The 23,226-nt window shown below is 45.8% G+C and overlaps 5 protein-coding genes across 5 annotated transcripts; all 5 read left to right on the top strand.

Annotated features, from left to right (window-relative positions):
* Positions 1-771: 771 nt before the first annotated feature.
* On the top strand, positions 772-1,836 carry GLAREA_03827 (Ribonuclease H-like protein; the record flags this gene model as incomplete). Its single annotated transcript, XM_008084080.1, has 3 exons — positions 772-916; positions 975-1,407; positions 1,470-1,836. 3 exons carry the CDS (start codon positions 772-774, stop codon positions 1,834-1,836), a joined length of 945 nt encoding a protein of 314 aa, XP_008082271.1.
* Positions 1,837-3,932: 2,096 nt separating this feature from the next.
* On the top strand, positions 3,933-5,868 carry GLAREA_03826 (uncharacterized protein; the record flags this gene model as incomplete). The annotated part of the gene is made up of 5 exons (XM_008084079.1): positions 3,933-3,968; positions 4,053-4,134; positions 4,191-5,121; positions 5,174-5,405; positions 5,452-5,868. The coding sequence occupies 5 exons, from the start codon at positions 3,933-3,935 to the stop codon at positions 5,866-5,868; spliced, it is 1,698 nt and encodes a 565-aa protein (XP_008082270.1).
* Positions 5,869-9,471: 3,603 nt separating this feature from the next.
* Positions 9,472-13,881, top strand: GLAREA_03825 (E set; the record flags this gene model as incomplete). The annotated part of the gene is made up of 2 exons (XM_008084078.1): positions 9,472-13,701; positions 13,750-13,881. 2 exons carry the CDS (start codon positions 9,472-9,474, stop codon positions 13,879-13,881), a joined length of 4,362 nt encoding a protein of 1,453 aa, XP_008082269.1.
* Positions 13,882-17,783: 3,902 nt separating this feature from the next.
* Positions 17,784-18,835, top strand: GLAREA_03824 (C6 finger-containing protein; the record flags this gene model as incomplete). The annotated part of the gene is made up of 3 exons (XM_008084077.1): positions 17,784-18,152; positions 18,200-18,734; positions 18,783-18,835. 3 exons carry the CDS (start codon positions 17,784-17,786, stop codon positions 18,833-18,835), a joined length of 957 nt encoding a protein of 318 aa, XP_008082268.1.
* A 621-nt stretch (positions 18,836-19,456) lies between these two features.
* Positions 19,457-23,174, top strand: GLAREA_03823 (alpha/beta-Hydrolase; the record flags this gene model as incomplete). Its single annotated transcript, XM_008084076.1, has 5 exons — positions 19,457-19,551; positions 19,596-20,262; positions 20,482-20,792; positions 20,909-20,940; positions 21,079-23,174. The coding sequence occupies 5 exons, from the start codon at positions 19,457-19,459 to the stop codon at positions 23,172-23,174; spliced, it is 3,201 nt and encodes a 1,066-aa protein (XP_008082267.1).
* Positions 23,175-23,226: the final 52 nt, after the last annotated feature.

Raw genomic sequence — 23,226 nt, 5'->3', positions numbered from 1 at the left:
GTCGATGCAATTGGGGCCATGGTCATGAGGGCTTGTGTACTGATACCCAGGGGAGATGCCTCTGTGCCAGCAACCCGATTGTTTGAAAATTGGGAGGTCTGGACTGTATATTAAATTCCCAACTTTCTGCTACGCTCGTATTGGTCTAATTCAATAACAACCTGTCTGCATTCTTGCTCGTGAGTGAATATAATACTATTCGATCAACCGCACTTCGAGATTAACGTCCCTCTTAATATTTTATGATCCTTGGGTTCACAGCCGTATCCCATGTACACACGTAGTTCTAAGGAGCTTCTTAAACTCCGCATTTCTAGCGGATCAACCCAAGTCACTCGTTTCGCATTTGTGCCTCATCAAAAGACCAAATATGCAAAGGTACGGCGTGTTGTTGGAGCATGCTACTTATCCAACCCTAAAGAACCAATATTGGCCGTGATTAAGTACGCCGAAGTGGTAACCTTATTTCACTTCAGCCTTGCACGTTTTGCCGGATCGAAGAACAGCTCCTTTATCTCCTTACACAATCCGGCACCTGCGACCTCCAAACCCTTTGTTATCGCGTTCCAGAGGAGAGATTTACAGGGTGTAGGGCCCCCTTTTTTGTTACCCCTCACGATTCCAGTATTTAGATGCGCGTCCCTCCCTGTTTGGGGCAGAAGGACGCAGCCTTGCAGAAGCTTCCCAACCCAACTCCACTTCCACGTCCAGAGAGCGAGAAACCTCATCACCACACCTTCTAGCTATCGTCACCGAAGGCTACTCTTCAACATGTCTGCGACGGTAACCAAAAAAAGGAAGGCTTCAAGTGCGGTAGAGACGAAGTATTATGGGGTCAGAGCGGGCAAGGTACCTGGTGTGTATACACTTTGGAGCGACTGTCAAGAAATGATTACGGGCTTCAAGGGCGCGAGTTGTATGTTGTCTTTCTAATTACCAAATTATCTCCACGCAACTTTGCTGATACGTACTAGATAAATCGTTTCCATCCCAGAAAGAAGCAGAGGATTTCGTGGCCGGCAAAGTCGTTCCGGGGACTTCCAAAGGCCCAGCCAAGTTCTACGGTATAGCAGTAGGCCACCAGCCAGGGGTGTATACCGAATGGGCAGACGCTCAAATACAAATCACGAATGTCAAGGGACCTAAATATCGGAAATTCGACACCAGAGAGGAGGCAGAGGCGTTTGTGGATAGTGGTGGGAAGATTGACAAGGCGAAGAAAGTTGAAAAAGTGGTGGAGGAAAAGGATGACGGAGAGAGGGAACGGAAGAAGGCTAAGACCGCTACATCGAAGACGGGGTCCAAGGGGGGTGTTTTGAAGGTTTGGACGGATGGAAGTGCGAGAGGCAATGGGAAGGCTAATGCTGAGGCGGGGGTGGGTGTTTATTTTGGTTATGATGATGAGCGGTACGCATTCTTTGACTTGACACAATAGGAGGATTGTGATCATTCACTGACGGTACAAATAGCAATCTCTCAGAACGTCTCGCCGGCGACCTACAAACAAACCAGCGTGCCGAACTCACCGGCATCCTCCGAGCCCTCGAACTCGTTCCCCCAACTCAGAACCTAGAGATTATCACCGACTCGAATTATGGTATCAATTGCGCCTCAGTCTGGTACGAGAACTGGATCAAGCGCGATTGGCATTCTTCCACTGGTGCACCGGTGATGAATAAAGATCTAGTTGTGAAGATCCGCGAGAAAATGGATGAGAGAGATGCGAAAGGCACAAGGACAATATATACGTGGGTAAAGGGACATAGCGAGGATGAAGGCAATATTGGTGCGGATCTTTTGGCGGTTCAGGGAAGTCGGTTGCCGAAAGTTGAGTAGGGGTCTGTATTGATATGTATGTTGATATTAGCTTGAACATAGCGCTGGAAATTGGGACTCAGGGTCCGGCGTCTGGGATTTGTGATCTGAATACAGGTACGATAGTATTGTACCACTTGGGGGTCGAGATAGCGAAGGAGTCGGCTCTATCTGCTGTATGGGGATGATTTCGAATACCCCTATCCGGATGAACTTATGTTTGTTGTAAAGATCCATATTTACATACCTTCTTGTACATTAAGTCCAATCTGTTTTAATAGCATCACAGGTAGTGGATCAGATTGGATTTTGTGTATAGTAAATCACACACCCTTGATTCAGTATACTTTCCCGTTTAATGCGTACTGGGAAGTGATTTTTTCACAGTAAATGACTTCTGACACCGCTCAAATGGCGCAGCTGTCATCCTGCGTCACCTGAAAGTGACCACCATAGAGCTTTTAACACGAGTTTGGAACATGGTAGCGAATCCGTCTCTTGCAAGATTGTTTCTTCAAAGTAGTTACTAGAGAAGACTCCTTCTGATAGCCTAAGCATTCGTATAGTTGATAGTCGGCAACTCCATCTATTTCTACCTGCTCGGAGATCAATCCTTTCATCCTAATTTCGCTACCAGGAAAAGAACTTTCAAGTATAAACTTTGCCGATTCGAACACGCCCTCCAAACGGGTGTATCAACACTTCTGTTGAGGTCAAACGCTTGTTTAAACCAATCGAACACGCATCTCTGTTCGTGTGGAGGTGAGAAATGTAAGAGAAGTTTGGGGTGTGACGAATAGAATCTTTTGTATATTGTAGTAGGCAATCTTTGAGTTAATGAGTTTTCTAGTAGTGGTTGTATTTTGCTGTGGAAATAGATGCCTAACTATAATGAATTCAAGTGCGGTTCGTCGGAACTCGCTCTCATGTTACTTTTTGATGTTGTGAGGGAGGTCTCCGCTTGATCGTGTCCTTTCCTCGGTATATGATTGAATTGTTCAATCTGGCAATGATTTTGAAATTTTTCTATATCTGATTAACTCTCTGAACCCGTGTTATCTAGAACCAGTGCAAGATAAGAATAACTCTATTGCAATTAACATGTTTGCTGGGAAATTTGACAATCCCCCCGTTATCTGTAAATATGGCATATCAACAAATATGGTGGCTATTTATATCTTGTGATGTGGTGTATATATCGATTAACATAATGTGACTTGATTTGAGGGAGCTGACATTATTGTATCTAAATCCATGACTCGGTATCATTAATTCTAAAATAAATGTTTCAAGCAAGAAGTTCCACGTACAATATACTCTAGATCTTGTTCGCTTATGGACATAACATCCATTTGAAATTACGCCACTATTACATTAAACATCTAATGCTTTTTTTGAAATATAGGCAAAGCCCGAGAGATTGTATAATCTCTATACTCTAATTGTTAAGTTTTCATGTTTTGCAATGCCGTTTTCGTATGCTCGTCTAGAGGTTTAGTCCAAAAGTTTGAGGGATTCGGAATTGACTTTTGAAGTAGCAAGATCTCTCCATTTGGGAATTTGTCGTCAAAGAAATCACGTTTCAGGGTTGAATGTTAAGCCCTCCAGAAGCTCTTCAATCGATGCTACTTTGGTATCGAGATTATTTGGTGTGATTCGCAACAACCTTCCCTTGGGATATTAGAGTCGTACGTTAACGGGTTGGTACGCTCGCTGGTGGGGGTTCGGAACGATGACGCGGGGCAGGAATGGCACGGTTCACCAGTGGTTGGTGGAAATGTCAGGGTGATGCCGATAAGCTCACCAAGCCTCGCTAGCTCAAAACCTTTCTTGTCGTCCTTCTCTTCCTCCCACTTAATTCACACCTCTACACTTTTTTATGAATCTCCTTCGTTACTGCTTTCGCCCATTGTAACATACCCTCGAGAACTACCAGAATATAGCAGCAAATACTGGCAAAGTGGCAGGCATTGTCTCCCCCAACTACGAGCACGGATTTCCAAATGATCCAATAACACAACTTGAAATCCCTTTCCCTCCACCATACGGCCGGCCTCATCTCCCTAGGAAGAGTAGCGAGGACGACACCGGTGTGGGCTGACGAGTAGCTTGACAAAATGCCTACTCTGGCAATCACCAACTTCAACATTGTGGTATGAATTCTTCCTGGCAAATGCTTGTTTCCCTTGGAACGCTTGGCCTTGTGTGATGGCAAGCTGATGATTCTTGGTGTACAGTGTTCGGTTCTTGGCGGATTCATCACACTGTTTGGATTAGTTTCGTACCTTTTCAAAGAGAAATTCTACCTCAGTGAAGCACGTATGTATACCTCGGCAGATGTGGATTCCAGAATGAAGGCTGATCTAGATGATCAGTGATCTCGCTGCTTGCTGGAGTTACGTTCTCCCCACATGCAACCAATTTCATCAAACCTCTCGATTACGCAGGTTCCGAAGCAAACCTCGACGCGATCACCCTATACTTCACTCGCCTCGTTTTAGGGGTCCAACTGGTCCTTGCAGGTGTGCAACTTCCGAGTCGATATCTACACACAGAATGGAAAGCCCTAGCGCTTCTGCTGGGTCCGATAATGACCCTGATGTGGCTTTCTAGCAGTCTTATTATTTGGGCACTGGTACCTCATATACCTTTTCTACATGCCCTTGCTGTTGCAGCATGTGTCACCCCGACCGATCCCGTATTGTCGAACAGTATTGTTAAGGGGAAATTCGCGGATAAGAATGTCCCGAGAGATCTCCAGAAAATTATCATCGCAGAATCCGGAGCAAATGATGGTTTAGGATACCCCTTCCTGTTTTTGGCTTTGTACTTGATCAAATATACTGGCGAAGGAGGAGCCGGTCAGCACGGAGGTGCAAGGACAGCTATGGGTCTTTGGTTTGGAGAGACCTGGGGATATACTATCGCACTGAGTGTGATCTATGGTGCAACTGTTGGATGGATTGCCAAGGAGCTGCTTCATTTCGCCGAGGAAAGAAAGTACGTCGACCGCGAAAGCTTTTTGGTTTTTGCTATTACGCTCGCGCTCTTCATTGTTGGAACCTGTGGTATGATTGGAAGTGATGATGTATTGGCCTGCTTTATCGCTGGAAATACGTTCACTTGGGACGATTGGTTTCGCCTCGAGACATTGGATGATTCTTTGCAACCTACCATTGATATGTTGCTTAATCTTTCAATTTTCATTTGGTTTGGTGCCATCTGTCCTTGGCCGACGTTTTTGACGAATGATGTCATACCGATTTATCGACTGATCCCTTTAGGAATAATGATCCTCCTTTTCAGGTGAGTAACATGCGATTCTTCCCCTTTCGCCGAATGAAGCTAATTCCATTAGACGTCTCCCGATCGTCTTTGCTTTTCACACCAAGATCCACCAAATAGAAGATCCTCGACAGGCCATATTCGTTGGGTTTTTTGGTCCAATTGGAGTCTCTGCGATATTCTATCTTTATATTAGTCTTGAATTTTTGGAGACATTAACTGTGGATGGTGTACAGCGTGCAGACGCCGAACATCTGAAGGAGGTTATGACAGTTGTTATCTGGTTCTTAGCTATTTGCAGCATTGTAAGCTCTATAACATATTTCTTCAGGACGTTATTGACCTTTCTAGGTTGTTCATGGGCTTTCAATTCCTTTGGGGAAGCTAGGGTTTTTCTTACCTCGTACCCTGTCCCGGGCATTTACGTCTCAGGCGAATTCCCCAAGCACTCAGTCCTTCACAACAGCAGACCGTATTCTGCCCGCAAACATTGCTAGCGCTCTTCGTGAAAGACGCAATCGACGCACCAGCCGCTCACGTAACAACAGCCGCTCTTCTCGACACTCGGTCACTGATGATAGTACACCAGGCCTTCCAATCTATCGCATCGGAGGCACAGTCATAAAGGAGAGTGACTCCACGGGCTCGCCTATTCAGTTGGGCCCTCAAGAAGCGGGTCCGGATGGTCCGCCGCAATTGCCGGAGAGAACTATTAGGTTCCCGGACGAGGAGGGGATTTCAACGGCCACTACGGGGGGCAGAGCTTGAGAGAGAGTATATATGAGGAGGACATTGCGTTGTAGCTTCAGGCCACCCGTCTGTTGATATATCTTTAACAAGTCAGAGATGAGAGGGAACAGCGTCGTAGTTGTTGTGGAGATTTGGTTAGAAGTAGACGCCTAAATATCTTTATGTATAGTGTGTATGGGCTCTTTGCGTAAGTACATATTGAAAAGATAGGCATAGAAGTATTTAATTATACATTATCTCCTACAATTGCTTATCTTTGACCGTGTGTAGCGTTATCAACCCGTGAATCAATGAATCAACAAGCCGTTCTTCTCCGGTTCTCATGTCACTGAGCCCGTCTTTTCCGCCACTTCATCCAATCAGCCATCCACCTCGACGCGTAAGAGTACGCACATGCGGGCTTTCAGTATCCCGTCTGCAGTTGTGGTTGAAAATCAACCTGGAGTTACACAGAAATGAAATTTCTTGGTCTCATACGTCGTCTATACATATTGCTCGTGTGTCTTTTACGTGCGGAATAGTATACAACATGAGCCGTGGATTAGGAAGAATGTGTCGGTATCAAGATCGCTTTCTCAAAAGAGAAACCAGCTTTAGTGGTTTGCTAAAGTGGTATGGCTTTGACATGGAATAGGGACTTTGACCTACAGTCGAAGATGAGCATTGCCTCTTCAAGAGTCGTTTGGCATCCGCAATTTTGTTCGACTCTAACAATATATGACCCTCTGTTGCCACTTACCTCATTCATTTGATTATTGCCTTCCGTCAATCGTCTGATTTCGTATTAACCATAACCGTGTCTTCCCGTCCTACCCTCCCACGTTCGTAAAGGGCGAAAACCCAAGCAAGCTCTTATTCATCACCCAAACGCGACAGCATCTTGGAACTTGCGTCAAACCCACCCAACAACCGCATGCGCAGACGGGGAAAAGGATAAAGGACCCGATGATTTCCTCTGCGCCCGTCACATCAACGGGGACAAATCCGTCATTGACTGTTCCGTGGTAAGCTGCCGGTGAGATGGCTTGCATGATCTTTCGCATGGATTCTGGAAGGGTTTTTATATTTCAGGGTGGCGTATGAAGGTTATATTGGGTGTGAGGGTTGGTGGTTGGTTGTTAAGTGGTGGTGGGTGGTTTGGGAATGCAGGCTGATGGAGCCGTCAAAAAGCGAGGTGCGAGCACGGAGAAGAGCGACCCTTGGCTTTGGAGTTGACAACCTTTTTCTTTTCCGGGGTTGGGAAGAGGGAATAAGGCGTAATAAAATATGGTGCAGACGTAGATGGAAATAATAATGAGAGGTGGTAACCAAATTTGTGCAAACGAAAACGGAAATCTCTTCCATATCCTGAATAACTGTGTCTCTTCATTGCCTGTTGTGTTGGGAACCACACACAATATCCAGGCCGTTTGGGATATTATATGTACATAATATTCAACCTCGTCTCCTCGTATTGAGTTCATGCGAAGTATACTCCTAGGCGTGAGTCTCGAATCCATATATTTCCAACTTTTGCCATGGGAGTGATATTAAAGCGCACTTCGCAATGATACTTAGCAACCCAGCGTAGCGAAGTCTTCGCTAGAAGACCGCTCTTCCCCAGAGTCCCGTCTCCATCCCCCATCTTGGGTCATCGAATGAAATACGTAGCAATCATAAGCTGTATGCCATCGTCTGATAAGAATGTGGATAAGCAGAACCGAGGAGAAGGTGGGCCTTTTGCAGTACGGGAAGATTGAACAGACTTGTTCCTAAGCGAGACCCCAGCTGTTACAGTAGTGTGCATTCTCAAGAGAAGAAGTCGGGTGCAACTAAAGGAGGCTGCATACAATCTCTGTGCTAGTCGGAGCCAGACCCGCTTCCATTCCATTTAGAGACTTTGTCACCATAATTAGGCGTCGCCCGAGATGCACTAGCATGTTGTCAGTCATCTTAAGGACCTCCTAAATCTCCTAGAGGTACCGCTTCGATGAAGCGCCATTGCTCATATTGGTGTTGTGAAAAGCACACATATTGGAGGGCCATTCGGGGACGCTGAGGCTTGAGTTTTGGCGGAAATACCCAGTGAAGATGAAAGAGATTGGTTTTTTTGTGTTAGAGCATACTGCAGAGCGAAAAGCCTTTGCTCCGGGTTTCGAATGGAGTTAACCAGAAGCATCAAAACGGTTCTCCCTCATCATTAGGTAAAGTGTACATAGGGCCGATGAGGCGCTGATCTGGATTGTTTCTTGCAGTACGAAATTAGAAGTTGCAGTGAAAACGGCGAGCAATCCCGCGTGGCTTGACGCCATAAATCGCATCGTTAAGCGACTAGATGAAGTCAAATGTGATACCTAGCTAGCTAGGTGTAGATCTAGCCACCTCAACCAGCGTTCGATGATGGTCTGTTATTTGTTGGCTGGTCGTCTGTTATTCATAGCTTGTTCGCGCAAATCCGAAAGTAAGAAAGACTTTGATTGAGGATTGAGTGTCTCTGGGAGAAGCTCGGCAGATCTAGGAATATGCAAACTGCTAGGATCCGTAATTGTACTGACCACCTGGGCGCTGCATGACAACCATCACGAATGAGGGCGATAAAGGCGAGTCTGTAGGTGTCTTCGAGATATGGCGAACGTCACAATCCGATCACCATTGGAAGTTGCGCCCCGGTGCGCAGTAATTGTCCCTGCAGCGCCGTTCTACCGTCCAGGCCAATTGAGAAGGCTTCCCCTATTATATTACAAGAATTGTATGCGGGATGTAGTGTACTATCAGCGAGGATGATGTATCGGTATTGGTATGAAAACGAACCTGCATTCGCCAAGGGTTGGATGTGTATGCAGCCAACGCTCAGTGGTCGCGTTCGATCGAGTATATTTGCATGGGCTACAGGAAGGATAACAACCCTTTGAGGACCAAAAGAATTTCCTGATCTCAAAACCCAAAATAGTGAACCAAAAACATCCGGCGGTTGTTATTGAAGTCACAGTTGACACCTCAGTCGAAAAATGGTTGCATTTTGAAAGTTCCAAAGTCCAGCTGCTGTCCAACATCAATAATCGGAGTGGATCCAATCCCAGAGCGTCACCCCTGATTTACGAGGCACCAAACTCGCGGCCTGGGAAGGTGCACCGCAAGGACGACTCCGACCCAGATTTCTCCACTCCGCGACTTTACTCACTTCTATATACGACGACCACCCAGAAAGCTCTGAGTGTCCTCAGCAGCCTAGTCTGCCTGTCTCGAGGTCACCAGTAACTCGACATCCTGTCTCCGATTGTTTAATACGCCACCTTCGATTCCTTCTACGGACAATTGCAGTCGGCATTTCGAGTCCGACGAGCGCACCAGCGGTGACGAGGCGACAATCATCACGAACTTCGCGCTTTAGCTAAACTACCCCACGAACAACACATATGGATTCGATGACTTAGATTCCCAGCTATTGTAGAAGACCTGTACATGTTGTGCTGCCTGGCGAATCGCACGAGGCAGCTCTAATTTGAGCAAAGAAAAACAAGACGATTGGAGACGAATTTTTGTATTTCATTTTACGACATAGGAAACCCCCAGTCGAGACGAGTCTTTCCGGTACATATCGACGGGTTCGAATCGCCTTCAAAGTTTGCACGGAAGGAGGCAATGCAGGCTTCAGTGGAAGGTGTTTCCTCAACGGGCTCGCCTCCTTGTATTCACGATCCGGACATGTCAGGGCCTTTAGACTCGCATCCTGACTTCGAGTTTTTTGACGCGGATCCGGCGGGAGACGCTTCGAGCAATTTAGACATATTCTTCGCCGAAGACCTAGCGACACACGACTCGGGAATCGTACATTTTAACTCACCAGCGACTTCTGGATACAAGAGTCCGCTCCAGGGTAAAGCACCAATCATCGACACAACAGTCCTGCATCCTATTTCTGCGCCATCGACAGCCTCTCCTGCAGGTTCTCTTCGAGATTCATCTTCAGAATCGTCTGGATACAAGCGCAAGTCGAGCTCGGAATCATCTCGGTCAGCGCTCACGGCTGGGGATATCCTAATGACTGACGAGGAGATGGCCGATTGGAAAATGGACGATTTGATGGGTGATCTGGGTGCGAACGACACATCAGCTGTGTTTGGAATGTGTGATGAAACAATCGACCCCACCTCGATAGATAATTACGAATTCAACGACAAAACCATGGAGAACGATTTTGATTTTGAGAGCGCTGCAAGTAGTCCGAGTCCCTTCACTTTTGGTAGCGTCAGTATGGATTCCCCCGAGATGCCAATGATTAGACACGATACGCCTCAAAGGAAGTCGCCAGCCAGAAGTCCTCGTTTCAATAAGAGCCATATCAAGACAACTTCACAACATTCTGTCACACATTCTATGAATAATCTTACTACAACCACCTCGAGAGAAGCATCGCCTCTCTCTGCAATGGTCACGAGTCAGGAGTCTTCTCCAGCCGCTTGGTTCAGTAGTTCGCCTTCTCCAGTGACGGGTACAGAGTTTCTAAGTGGTACTATAGCTGCCAACGGAGCACAATTCTCACCCTGGTCAACGAATTTTAGCCTTCATAATAACCACGGTCTTGCCTCTGTACAGCAACAGCAGCCAAACATGAGTTCACAATCCCAGGTGCTACAAGTTCACCAGCAGCAACAGCAGGTACCTAAATTGACGGCATCGCAAGGACTTGCGCCAATGGGCTCCCCTTTCAAACCTCTTTTGAGTATACATCCTACACCCATGAAATCCCGCGTTGAGACACAAATACCTATCAAATTAACCCTTTACCCAATGCCCAAGGGTATTACAAAGCTTCATCTTCCAACGCACACCATATCTAAGCCAAAGTTGCTGGCCAAGCCGACGCCCGAGCGAGCTCCAGACACACTTGAGCTATATACCACCCTAGTCTGCACTAGTGCTATGCAGGACCCAGAAAATAGGCGCCGGGCTTTCGAAAGAGCTGCCTCAAAGCCTGTGAAATTAGAAACAAAGTCAGATGATGAAGATGTGGAAGAGAAGGAGGAAGATAAGGCTTTGAATGGTGGAGATGTTAAGATCTGTCCTGGGTGCATTACACGCGAGCGTAAACGCGCGGCACGAAAGAAGGTCAAGAAAGTGGAAGAGGAAGAATCATGGATAAAGGATGAAGCTAAGCGCGTCATTGTTTTCAACACACATGAAACCAAAGATTGGCAGGCGCCCAGTAGCCAACCAGCGACAGACGCGATTTCAATTTCAGAGAGAGAAGAGCCATTTATTCCAGATGGAGCAATGCAAGTTGACGCGCCCATGCGTATTGCTTGCTACTGCCGACATCAGAATGAGAAGCTCGGTTTTCAAGTCATATTTACTATTAAAGACCATCAGGATCGCTTAATAGCTCAGGCTATGACAAATTCGATCATGATTACGGATGATCACAAGACACATAATATACCGTCTTTGAATACTCAAAGTTCAAACGGCTCAGATGGTCAACTATTTAACGGAACAGCGCCTTATTCCGCCGACCCAGGCTTTGATCATATCGCTGGGCTAGCTGGTAACATGGGCCCTTTTCGTAGTTCTCTCTCTACCTCGGATTTACAGAGCCTGCGGGGTGGTTTCAATCCACAATTCCCCCACGGTATGAACATGAATCCGTCTTCCCATCCATCGCAAACGACCTCAGCCACTATGACTCCCAGGAACATGTCTCGTCAGGCGTCACCATCGGCAATGTCTGGGCCTACTTCTAAGAAAAGAAAGGCTAGTGGATCCGGGAAGGTCCCTACAGGCCTAGCAATGACTCGTCTAGAGACTGGACAACTCGGAGGTTTGGGACAACCGGCGCCAATATCAGTTCCAGTATCTACAGCGGCATCCCCATTCACACCTAACATGCACTCATTCCCTATGTCGGACATACCATTTGGCCAACCCGCAACCACCATGTCCACTATTCAACAGCAATACAACACTGGACCGCCAACGCCAAACAGCAACGAGCAGTTGTTCTTGGGAAATAACAACAGATCCTTGTCTATGGAAAACCTTGCTATGGCTCATCCACTATTTTCGGCGCCACCGTCAGCGCATCCCAGTCGTGCCCCAAGTCCGAATGGTCCAAGAAATGGAGTGCCACCGTACCAGCAGCAACATCAAATGGGCCAAGCTGCTACAAACGGGTTATATAGCATGCCTATGGCTTTCAATTCAAGTCGACCTCCGACGATTCACAAACTGATTCCCAATGAGGGTCCTAAAGCAGGTGGCGTTGAGGTAACGTGCTTGGGCAGCGGATTTTTTCAAGGTCTGGAAGTAATGTTTGGTGAAACAAAAGCTACCACAACTACGTTCTGGGGTGAAAATTCGCTCGTGTGTTTACTGCCACCATCAGGTTTCGCGGGAACTGTCCCTGTAACCTTCCGGCAGCAGCAACAAATGCACTACGCTCAGGGCCTACCGAAATCACAAGCCTTCTTCAAATATATCGACGATGATGAGCAACAGCTTATTAGGACCGCGCTTGCTGTCCTTGGTCACAAAATGACTGGGAAGATGGAGGATGTTCGAGATCTTGCTCGGAGGATTGTTGGGGACGGGAGTTCATCTTGGGGCGGAGCTGCAAATCAGTCTCCATCCAGTGGACAAGGAACCCAACAGATGTCAGGCTTCAGCGCTGCTACCTTTGGCGTCGACGTGGAAGCAACTCTCTTAAAATGCTTTGATTTAATTGATCTTGATGACAGCCCACACATGCCTCGTCTCAACCTCAAACGAACTTCTTCAAAGCACACCATGCTTCATTACGCTTGTTCCTTGGGTCTCAATCGTGTTGTTGCGGCTTTGCTAGCGCGAGGCGCAAACCCTATTTCGGCGGACAAGGGCGGTTACACTCCAATGCACTTTGCTGCGTTGCACAATCATCCACAGATTGTCAGGCGTCTCATGCTCAGTGGAGCCGATCCTTCGATCAGGAGTCTGCGGGGCTACACAGTATCAGACATGGCAACTTCCGAAGAGGTAATTCGGATGACTCGCCGTATCGAGCATCACTCAAGGACGCGTAGTGGTTCTTCGATGAAGAGTAGAACTAACAGTGCCACTTCACTGAGATCTGTCTGGGAGCCTCTTGCAAGATCCTCGTCTGTTGAGCAGGCTTATGAAGCTGACAGCGACGATGGCAATAATGAATATGAGGACGAGGATGCGGACGCTGCTAATGACGGAGCGTTCTGGATGAGGTCAACAAGACGCCAAAGCACCCAGAAACAGAGGCCGGAAGTCATCGAGCCGCAAGCTGCGACTCTGGCGCTTCCGGACCAAGCTGGCTTCGCGGCACCTGCGGCGGCTATGACTGCTTTCCGTGATCACATGATTGCCCAGGTACAGCAGTTCCAGCAAACTATGCATCTGAATCTTCCAAACCTACCGCAAATGCCAACTCTTCCAGGCTATCAGAATTACCTGGGACCAAACGCTCCTATGGTGCGGCGTATCAGCAACTTAGTTACTAGTCGACAGGATGGTGCAGGTACTACAAAAGAGCAAGAGTACAAGTGGTGGGATTTGTTTACTGGCAACGTTCCCACCGCACCTCCAGCTTACGAGGACATCTTCCCACAAGGTGAACCGGACACGAAGGTAGACATCGCAACCCGAGCTGCGACGCAAGCGAGTGCCGATGCTGTTGCGGACAATAAGTGTTCTGAGCTGTTCGATCACGCCGAAAGCTCATCCACAGCGCAAAAGAGACCATTGATCTTAGAAACCGTTAGAATCGGTAATCAGCATACGATTACGCGAGAGCAACAGGAACAATTGAGACTAGCACACGCCGAAAAGGTTAAGAGGCTAAGTCGGGATCGAAACTTGTTCTTCATTTGGGTATGTCACATTTTATCCAGTTGGATTAGCCATTACTCACTGTTATAGATTCCACTTCTCACTGTCGTTATTTTCGCCATGTTATATAATCGTGTTCCGCAAGTCTGGACGCGTGTCTCATCGTTCATTGAGTCAATGCAAATACGCCGACAACAAGCACACCTCGTCGAAACTCGGTGAAGAGATTTGAAGCTCGAATGACAGCACTCGGCTGTTATTTGTATTTTGCTTCTGCGGGTTGCGGTATGATTTGGATAAAACTACTGCCAGCGCTGTTCGGAAAACAAGATCGCCTTTGTTCACTTTCCATGAACGGCCAGATTTGTTACATTTGATGCGACCATGAGTTTTCTTTTTTGCGTCTGGAGTTCGGGCATAAGTCTATCTGATGTCCCTCAATGGCGATTGTTCGAAGCTTGGACTGGGGTCTGAAAATCTTTGTGGCGTTCTATGTCTTGAGTTGTTGGTCAAGCAATAGGAATTAGGATAAGCTTGGAACTGGGAATGGAAATAAGCTGGGATTGAGCCTATGCGACGGTGTCGACCGAGACAACTTCTCGGACCCGTGGGAGAAGAATAGGATTTTTATGGAAACTAGAGAAGTATAATATGACTCTGCATCCGCAGAGATTGTGATTGTATATAGATTAGATTTTCAATGACAGATTTATAACAAAAATGTTTTTAAACATATTTCGAGTGCTTCGCAACCATATCTGGTCTTGGTATTCCCACACAGATGCATCTTCCCCACAATAATCAGAGGGTTATGGATGTATGGAGTCTCGGCATGAAAAGCGGTAAATATTAACTGGTGAGATGACCAATCGTGACTCGAAAAGCTTCTTACAGAGTTAACTATATTTCCGGCTATATATCCTCGGCAGCCTATACAATCATGATGTTGGATTTTGACTTCAGGCTTGAAAATTACAAGGTCGTCGCACTTCACGTTTGTCCATAAGTATCCATGGATTCAAGACTAGATCTGTGTAGAATTTATAGAACTGAACGAGGTAAAATCTCATTTTGTAGAAGGTGCAAAAACATACGACAGCAGGTATTCGCTGGTGGTCACCCACCCAACTACTAACCTGCCGATTTGTGGCTTATAATGGCAGAGCGGACGGGATGCCTAGTTTTCCACAATCTATGATCGTATGTAACATGAACGCGGTTTGAAATATAATATATTTGCATGAATTCATTTGCGGAGGACCGCGGGTCACAGCATACTGTTAAAGCGTGTTTATGATTCTTTTTGCGAATAGACAGATTTAGAGTGGTGAAAATTTGGCATTAGTCAACTAGTAGATGTTACTAGGATCTACTTCTTCTTAGCGTCTGGCCATTGTCTTTGGAAATGACATTATCTAGTGACAACCACTATCTTGACCCAACTAGTGTAAAATTAAATACATAGCCGCGCTTTGTATGATGAACACCTATATTGGCTACTTAGGATCTCTCGTCGGCTATGGAATTACTCCTTTGATCAGCAGTATTTCGATGCGCCTGGGGCGGAGCATCGCGATTCGGTGGGTCTGTACGACATGAGTTCTGCCATTCTCGAATCAAGTGACAAAGAACCCAATCACATCAATAGAAATAGGCGATTACCTATCCTGGCTTCCTACATTTTTTCAGAATACCTTTTTTGAACCCTTTTTTGAGAACTTGTCTGGAAGTTATCCCGATTGAGTAGATTTGGTTGACATCGCCTCATCTATTCAGACTCCCGCATCTAGACCATGTAATAATATTCTCATTTTCAGGCAGTCAATCAAATCCAAAGTCTCTTATCAAATAGAGAAACCATGGTTCGCATTGGGGGCGAAAAGGCGGGCTAAGTTGGTTGCATCGCTTGGCAGTCATGGATGGTTCAATCTCAACCCGAACCAGATTCTTGGAATCAGCAGTTGATTTATCATTCATCATATCACAACGATCTCACAAGATAGTAACACGCCGTGACAGTCTATCAATCATCCAAGATACGAGGAATCTCGCTTATTTCGTCACTGATATTTCTTTCCTATATACATCCACGTTGATTCCACATACATTCATACTGGCAACTCCACATTACTAACGCCACAGACCCATATCTGAGAAAGAGGACCAGGAATTTTCATTTTGTTGCACATCGATCTGAAAAGTGGAGAACAGAGGAGTTTGGAGCTCGTCATGCATCGCTGAGGCGCAAACGAGTTGCAACTGACTTGAAGTTTGGCGTTACACAGAAGACCCATTCTGGGATACTCGCGCTCCCCCCTCATCAAGAGACTCTTACGAGTTTCACCACCGCGAACGACCACGATGTTGCTGAAAACTGGCTTTCAGTTAGACCTCGCTAAGGCACGTGAGACCGTTATGCTATTTCTCATTTTTGACTGTTGATGAGCACAGAGGGTATTTGTACTTACAGCCTTGGTGTGCCTTCCAAGCCAATCGGTGATGAAATCAGTAAAGTGTTGTCAGATTCTCGGCTGTTTGAAGGTGCCTGTGCGATCGGTCGTGGTCCACGGCTACCTCATGACCAACTGCCGAACGTTTCCATAACCCCCATATTGGTGTTTACAGGGCGAACATTGAATATGGTTTATTACAATTTCTAGTTGGATTTTTAGCTTATCTTCTTGACCAAATATTACATCCCGTCGAGATGTAGTGAAGTGAGCATCCCAGGACAAGCACCCGCGCTTGAGCTTGAGCTTTGGATGCTTACGTTCCTGCAGGATAGCCTCTACGTTAGCAATACCCCTAGTCACGTTGATCGAGTGTTCCTTCGTAGCAATGTGCTTGTACAAGCAACTGACATAACACAGAGACCCTTTAACTCGTGCCATTTCGAAATTGCACAATTTAGCAAAAAACAAGTAAGGTTACAAGAATGTTTTATTTGGAATATACACCACACTGTATATCATCATTAATAAAAGGTAACAAGGAAGACTCATTGCAGGTTAGAATAAAAGGACGTAGGTAACTAAGGTGATCTATCCTTAACATAGAGCATTGAAGAATACCTCTTCTACGGTATTTGGATCAAGTTTCTTACACTACAAGAAATGCCTAGTAATTTACATTGCTTTGTTGTCCTATATGGGGTGCTTTTCTTGTGATTTGAAGCTTTTGAAGCGTCATGCACAAAGTTCCTTTTCTTTTTTTGTTTGCGACTACATTGACATCAAGTACGTTTTTCAACTCCTTTTCAAGACCAGGCGACTGATAACGAAATCGTCGAATTCTATATTTATCCCGCTAGATTGAGACAATAATGAAGATTGTTCTAATTCCAAAAGAAATGATCTTCATCGCCTGAAGACAGAAATGCACTGTCTGTTATATACCTCAAGTTTTCGGACCAAAATTAGGAGATAAGAAAACGGAGTTGCTAAATGGGGATTGATCTTGCCCAGCCAAAAAGGTGCACTCGGATTTCCGAGTGCAGCTGAGTAACCCTATAGCATGCATTGAAGTGTCAAAACCCCTAGCTAAGCTGACATTTCATACTGCGAATCTGTTATAAAGACAACACTCGGGATACCGAGTTGTCATTTTCATCTTAGACCGAGAAAAACCACTCTCCTTGCAAAACTGTGAAAACCATAATGGTGGCTGACGTAGAGCAACTCAGATGCACCATTTGCCGAAGAACGTTCACGAAAAGTACAGTGCAACCCTATAACCCCCCCTTATTCTTAGCAATTGGCTTATAATCCACAGAATCATCACTAACGCGACATGCAAATAAATGTACTGAGAACCCTCGACCGAGCACGCGTCAGAAATCGTGTATTCAATGTGCGGTTGCGAAAGTCAGGTGCGACTTGAAGACAGCTTGCGGGAGATGTACGTCGCGTAAGATCTCTTGCGTGTATGCAAGACACCAAGATGTCGAGCCTTCGCCGGCAAACCGTGATGAAGAAAAGGGGAGACAGACAGACTTAGTCAGACGTTCACCGAAAACTTCGTCGAAGAGTGCTTCAATGATATTCGATTTCGATCACGACCTTAGATCAGACAACATAGACTTCTTGATGGACACATTAATAATTCCAGATCCTATGTCCATACGAATGGCGGATTCAATGCCACATCTCACGTACGACGGCGCCGTTACTCTGTCAAGTGAAGTGAACAACCCAGGTATAGGGCAGCTTCAGAGGTCATGTTATGACTTTTATCCCAACCCAGCAACAACTCCTGCACTTCCGAGACACAGTATGGAGTACCTATTCAGAGTCATGAAAACATGGCCACGAATGATAGCCCGCGGTTTTCAATTGCCTCCAATCTTTCATCACTCACAAACAACAAGTTGCGATGCCCCACAACCTCTAGCAAAGTGTTTTATGCTCACAAAGATGTGGTATAATGAGAACCAAGCCTCACCTGAAATGATTCGGACCGCAGTCTTGGCTGAGATGGAAATCATCTTCAATACCGTGAGTTCTTTTCGAATCTATTAATAAGTCAAAGCTAATCGCTCAAGTACTGCATCATGGACCAGGAAACCCTCTCAGCCAGTGTACAAGCCTTGGTCATCTACCTACTCCTACTTATGTTCCCAACAACGAAGACAACATCTGAGGTTTCTTTCCTAGACCCTTATATATTTGTCAAAATAACGAACATTGCCTATTATCTAGCAATCAATGGGCTTATCCTCACTGAAGAACGAAAGCACACTATGCCAAAATGGGAGGATTGGATCAACGTCAACATGAAGAGGCGCGCGGCGCTTTCTATTTACCTGCTCAATTGGTGTTACTCGGTGTATCATTGTCTTCCTGCAATCGCCTGCGATGAACTTGCTTTCTTACCTGCGCCAACCGCCAAAGTGCTTTGGCAGGCGAGGAGCGAAGAGGAATGGCGGTTCCTTTATGCGAGGTGGTTGAAGAATTGGGATCGTTGTGGTTATTTGCAAGGTGAATTTCTTCTAATTGAGCAGGGTATCCAAATGGATGAAAGAAGTGAGATGTGGCTTGAGGAGACCGATGAGCTTGGGATCATGTTTATGGGAATACGTAAGTTACCGCACCTTGCTAAGAAATCGCAACCACTGATTTTTGTAGTAAACGCTGTGGAGCGGGAGCCTGAATTTTCGGAAAAAGTAAATATCAGATGAGGTATAGTTTTTCCAACTTCGCTCTATTGTAAAATCTTCATATTATCTTCTAGAAATATTGAGATTCATGGAGATCGTACTGTGGCCTAGCTCGCTTCGCTTCGGTGACTCTTGGCGAGGCGAAAGGGGGGCCTAGCGTACGATCAGCGACTTATCATCAAATGCGCACAACAAATCGTGATAGAATATTGCGACAAACATGCGTTATCCAGAGAAAACTAAAAGGTGTATTAGTCTAATTTGGCCCTAACCCGAAGTCCAACCAGTTACCCTTTCTTGGTGGCAAGTATGAAAATAAGCGCCCAGTGGCCATGACCCACCCCAAGCGCTTTGCCAGAGACATGCAGATGCTGTAACACCTGCGCAACCGATTACCCTTAACCTAACAAATATGCTTACATAAATCGCTGATGCTGAACCACCAAAATGGTTTGCCGCTGTTTGCTTGAAACAAGCTGCAGGGGCCCGATCTTGGGTTTGGGGGATGCATGGTGAGGCTGTGAGGAGAATATCTCAGACCCCGAGGTTGCCTCACGTCTTCCAACTTTCTTTTATTTCTGGTTATCTCTGTTTGTTGTAATGAAATCATTTGTTTAAAATCTTTTTGGGGTCTCATCGAACATGGGAATTCAAGTTCTTTACCCAATAGGCGAAGACGCTGAAGACATCGACATTAATCTCAATATCAATCTAGAGTTAGGCCTCACCCCAGACAAGTGAGAAATTGAAGGTTTTGGATACTTAGCTTACATCTCTATAGCATATTAGCAATCCATGGCCTCAACGGTAACCCTTTGAACACGTGGACCGAACCTAAAAGTCAAAAGCTTTGGTTCCGAGACTTCTTACCCAAAGACATACCGAATGCGCGAATAATGACCTTCGGTTACGATGCGACCGCTGCATTTGAACGTTCAACTGCTGGAATCCTCGAACATGCTCGAGATTTGTTACGCTGCGTAGAGGAAACAAGAATTAATGAGCAAGAGAGAAATCGCCCTATATTATTTTGTGCACATTCCTTGGGAGGATTGGTGTTGAAACAAGCACTTCTCGTTGCAGCCGAGACTGGACATAAACATTACAAACCGATATGGGAAAACACTATTGGGGTATTGTTTTTTGGTACTCCTCATAGAGGTAGCTCTCTTGCTGCATACGGTGCTCAACTTGCTCGTGTACCAACTGCTTTGTCCATGAAGCCGACCCCACAGCTCCTCGAGTCACTCAGTACTGGGAGCTTCATTTTGGGAGAATTAAATGGCAAATTTAGGAAATTGATGGATAAGAATCGAGGATCTAGAGAGATTGCAAGCTTTTATGAGACGAGAACGATGCTTGCATGGAGGAGTCTGGTAGTTGAACAAGCTTCTGCTTTGATAAACCCGCCCGAGTGTGAAACGATGTGGGAAACCCCAATTCCAGTAGTAAGTCACTTGGTTCCGAAGTTCTACCCGCGACATTCACTTTGGCAGCTCAATAGTGAACAAGAATTGCGGGTATTCCAAGCCAAATTTCATCAAAGCCTCAAGCTTGAGGTTGTAATAGGCCAGAAAGTTCTGTTGTTGATACATGTCGCGATAGACTCAGGACTTATTACGTACGATCAAAAATCGACAGAACTCTACTGACTTGATGCTTAATAGGCTGCTGACCATCGGGACATGTGTCGATTTTCTTCCACCGATAATCCAGCATACAAGACAGCCGTCCGCACCATTCAGCGCCTGCGAAGAGGCAACGCCGATGAAGAGATAACAAACCAAGTCTTTTTGGTACCACAGGCCTTGAGTAAGGACTTTACCGGAAGAAACGATATCCGAACTCTGGTTACAGCAGGGCTGATAGACCAAAATTATCAGAAAAAAAAAGAACAAAAGCGCTTGGTTCTATGGGGATTAGGTGGAAGTGGCAAGACGCAGATTTGTTTAAAGATCGCAAATGATTACAGAAACAGGTACGTGTGTGTTTAGAACAAGACAATGAATACCCTCATGTATCCTGTAGGATATTGTAGGCTATTGTAGGATGTCGGTTTTGGGGGTGTTGCTCCTGATATTAATGATAAAGCAGATTTTGGGGGATATTTTTTATCGACGGTTCAAGTAAGTACCATATTCTCGTTTTGATCACATCGACTTTTGCAGCTTTTGGGACAGCCACACTTTCTCTTTGCAACAATTACTTTATCTGATATAACACGCGTTTTTGGGCTTCATCATGCTGATTCTCTACCTTTTTAGGTATCAACAACGCTATCAAAGGGTTTGATGCGATCGCCAAGGCCTTGAAGATCCGTGTGTCCCAAGATCCATTGGTGCTAGTAGAAGATGTCAGAGAGCATCTTGCCACTAGGCCAAGATGGATGCTCATAATCGATAATGCAGATGATCCCGATTTGGATTTGTGGCAGTTCATTCCACTTAGTGGAAACTCTAGCATCTTAATCACAACTAGAAACCGAGCAGCCGTCAAATATGCGACTACCGGCTCCACTACTGTTGAGAGGATGAGCGAGAAAGACGCGATGACTTTGCTACTCAAGAGTTCTGGGTTAGACAACATGTTAGATCTGGGAAACAACTGCCCAGCGCATCATAAAAAGAAGGAGACAGCATTAAAGATTGTCAGAAGTCTAGGGTTCCTCGCGCTTGCAATTATTCAGGCAGGAGCTGCTATTCGCCAGCGTTTTGTCAGTCTCGAAGACTTTAGTGTATTGTACACTCAAAGAAAGAAAGATTTACTGGAAAGCGGGCGGTCAAAGGAAGAAACTGGGCTTCAGTGTTCGGTATATACCACTTGGGAAATTTCAATCAAAATGATCGAGGCGGTAAACGAAAAGCATTCCGTGTTAGCTCTCGAAATTTTGCAATACTTCGCATTCATGCATTTCGATGGCATCACTGAGCAATCGTTTGAGATGGCTTGGAGAGAGTCCACACGCCAAGGCCATGTATTCTTTTCGTCTGTCCCAAAATGGATGCAAACAATGCCTGATGAGTGGGACCAATTATTGATCGGCAGAGCACTGGCACTACTGTTGTCTTTCTGTCTTATCACCATGGATGCCGACCGTCGGGTTTCGATACATCCGCTGGTCCACCAGTGGTCGTTGGAAAGAATGATAGAAATAGAAAGACGAGAGGTATGGCTAGAAACCATTGTGACGATAACGGCAGCGATTAGTTGGTCCCCAGGGGTAGAGGGATTCACACATCGAAAATCATTGCTACCACACTTAGATGCGTGTAGAAACGTGTATGCCTTTGATCTTTCCGGGCGCAATCCCCACGTTGAAGCACACTTGTCTGCGGCTTTGTCGTTTGCATTAATATACCGGGAAAACAACCGTATCAACGACTCCATAAAGCTAACGAAACAATGTTTGGATAGCGTCGAAGCGAATCTACCCGCTAGTCAAAGTCACTATATCCCAACGCTGAAGTGTTACGCTGCGGATCTCAGTCACTTGGGTAAGTATGATGAATTGGCAGAGATCTGGCAAAAAATCCTGAAACTAGAAGAAATCTCTTTCGCAGAGCCAGAAATTGTTGCACAAAGTCTGATTGCCACAGCCACAGCAAATATCCTTATTGGGAGGCATCAAAAAGCTATTGAATTATGCAGAACGGTGCAGTCCGACTTCCGAGAGACGCTGGAACACAACAACACTGCAATACTCGAGGCGGCCGAAGTCATAGGTTACGCTAAGAAGGCAATGGGACAGCCAAGAGAAGCCCTCAAGCATCTAGAGAAGTGCCTTGAGGTTCGTGTGCAGACCAGGGTCGGCCATCCAACCCTCCAAGAAATCGAACTCGTTGAGCAGTTGACTGATTTGTACAATGAACTTAAGCGCTCCAAGAAAGCACGTTCAATGGCAGAACGCAGAGTTGAAATATATAGTCAGATATACGGACCTGACGACCGAGCTACCGTGGCTGCGAAGGTTGCTTTTGAGGAAACTCGCCATAATTCGGGTATGTTAAACATTCGAAGAAGAGCTAGGTGCATAGGCGTCTCAGAAAAGGCTTGTGCTTTCGCGCGGCAGCAAGACCAAGGCGAGCCGAGTATAAACACTTTATTCTCTATGGAGCAGCTCGCTCGTGTGTACTGTGATTGTGGCCTGCTAGAAAAGGCAAAACTCTTGCAGGAAGAGATCGTTGCAATTTACATGCATAAAGGGGGGCTGGGAAGAGAGGACACTGTGAGAGCTATCAAATATCTCCGAAGGATTGAATTTGGTATCAAAGTAAGAAGAGTAGTTTATTGGTGGGTCCCAAAGACATTACGTGATAAGGATTGGGCGAGTGAAAAAGTACAGAACGAACCTGCGTGGTAGAATTTACTCATCTTTGACCATTTCCAGTATGTGATCTGAATGCCAATTGGTG

This window comes from Glarea lozoyensis, assembly GCF_000409485.1.
Source record: "Glarea lozoyensis ATCC 20868 chromosome Unknown GLAREA2, whole genome shotgun sequence".
NCBI lineage: Eukaryota > Fungi > Ascomycota > Leotiomycetes > Helotiales > Helotiaceae > Glarea > Glarea lozoyensis.
Note: the sequence above shows the minus strand (reverse complement) of the source record. Positions and strands in the feature narration are given on the sequence as shown.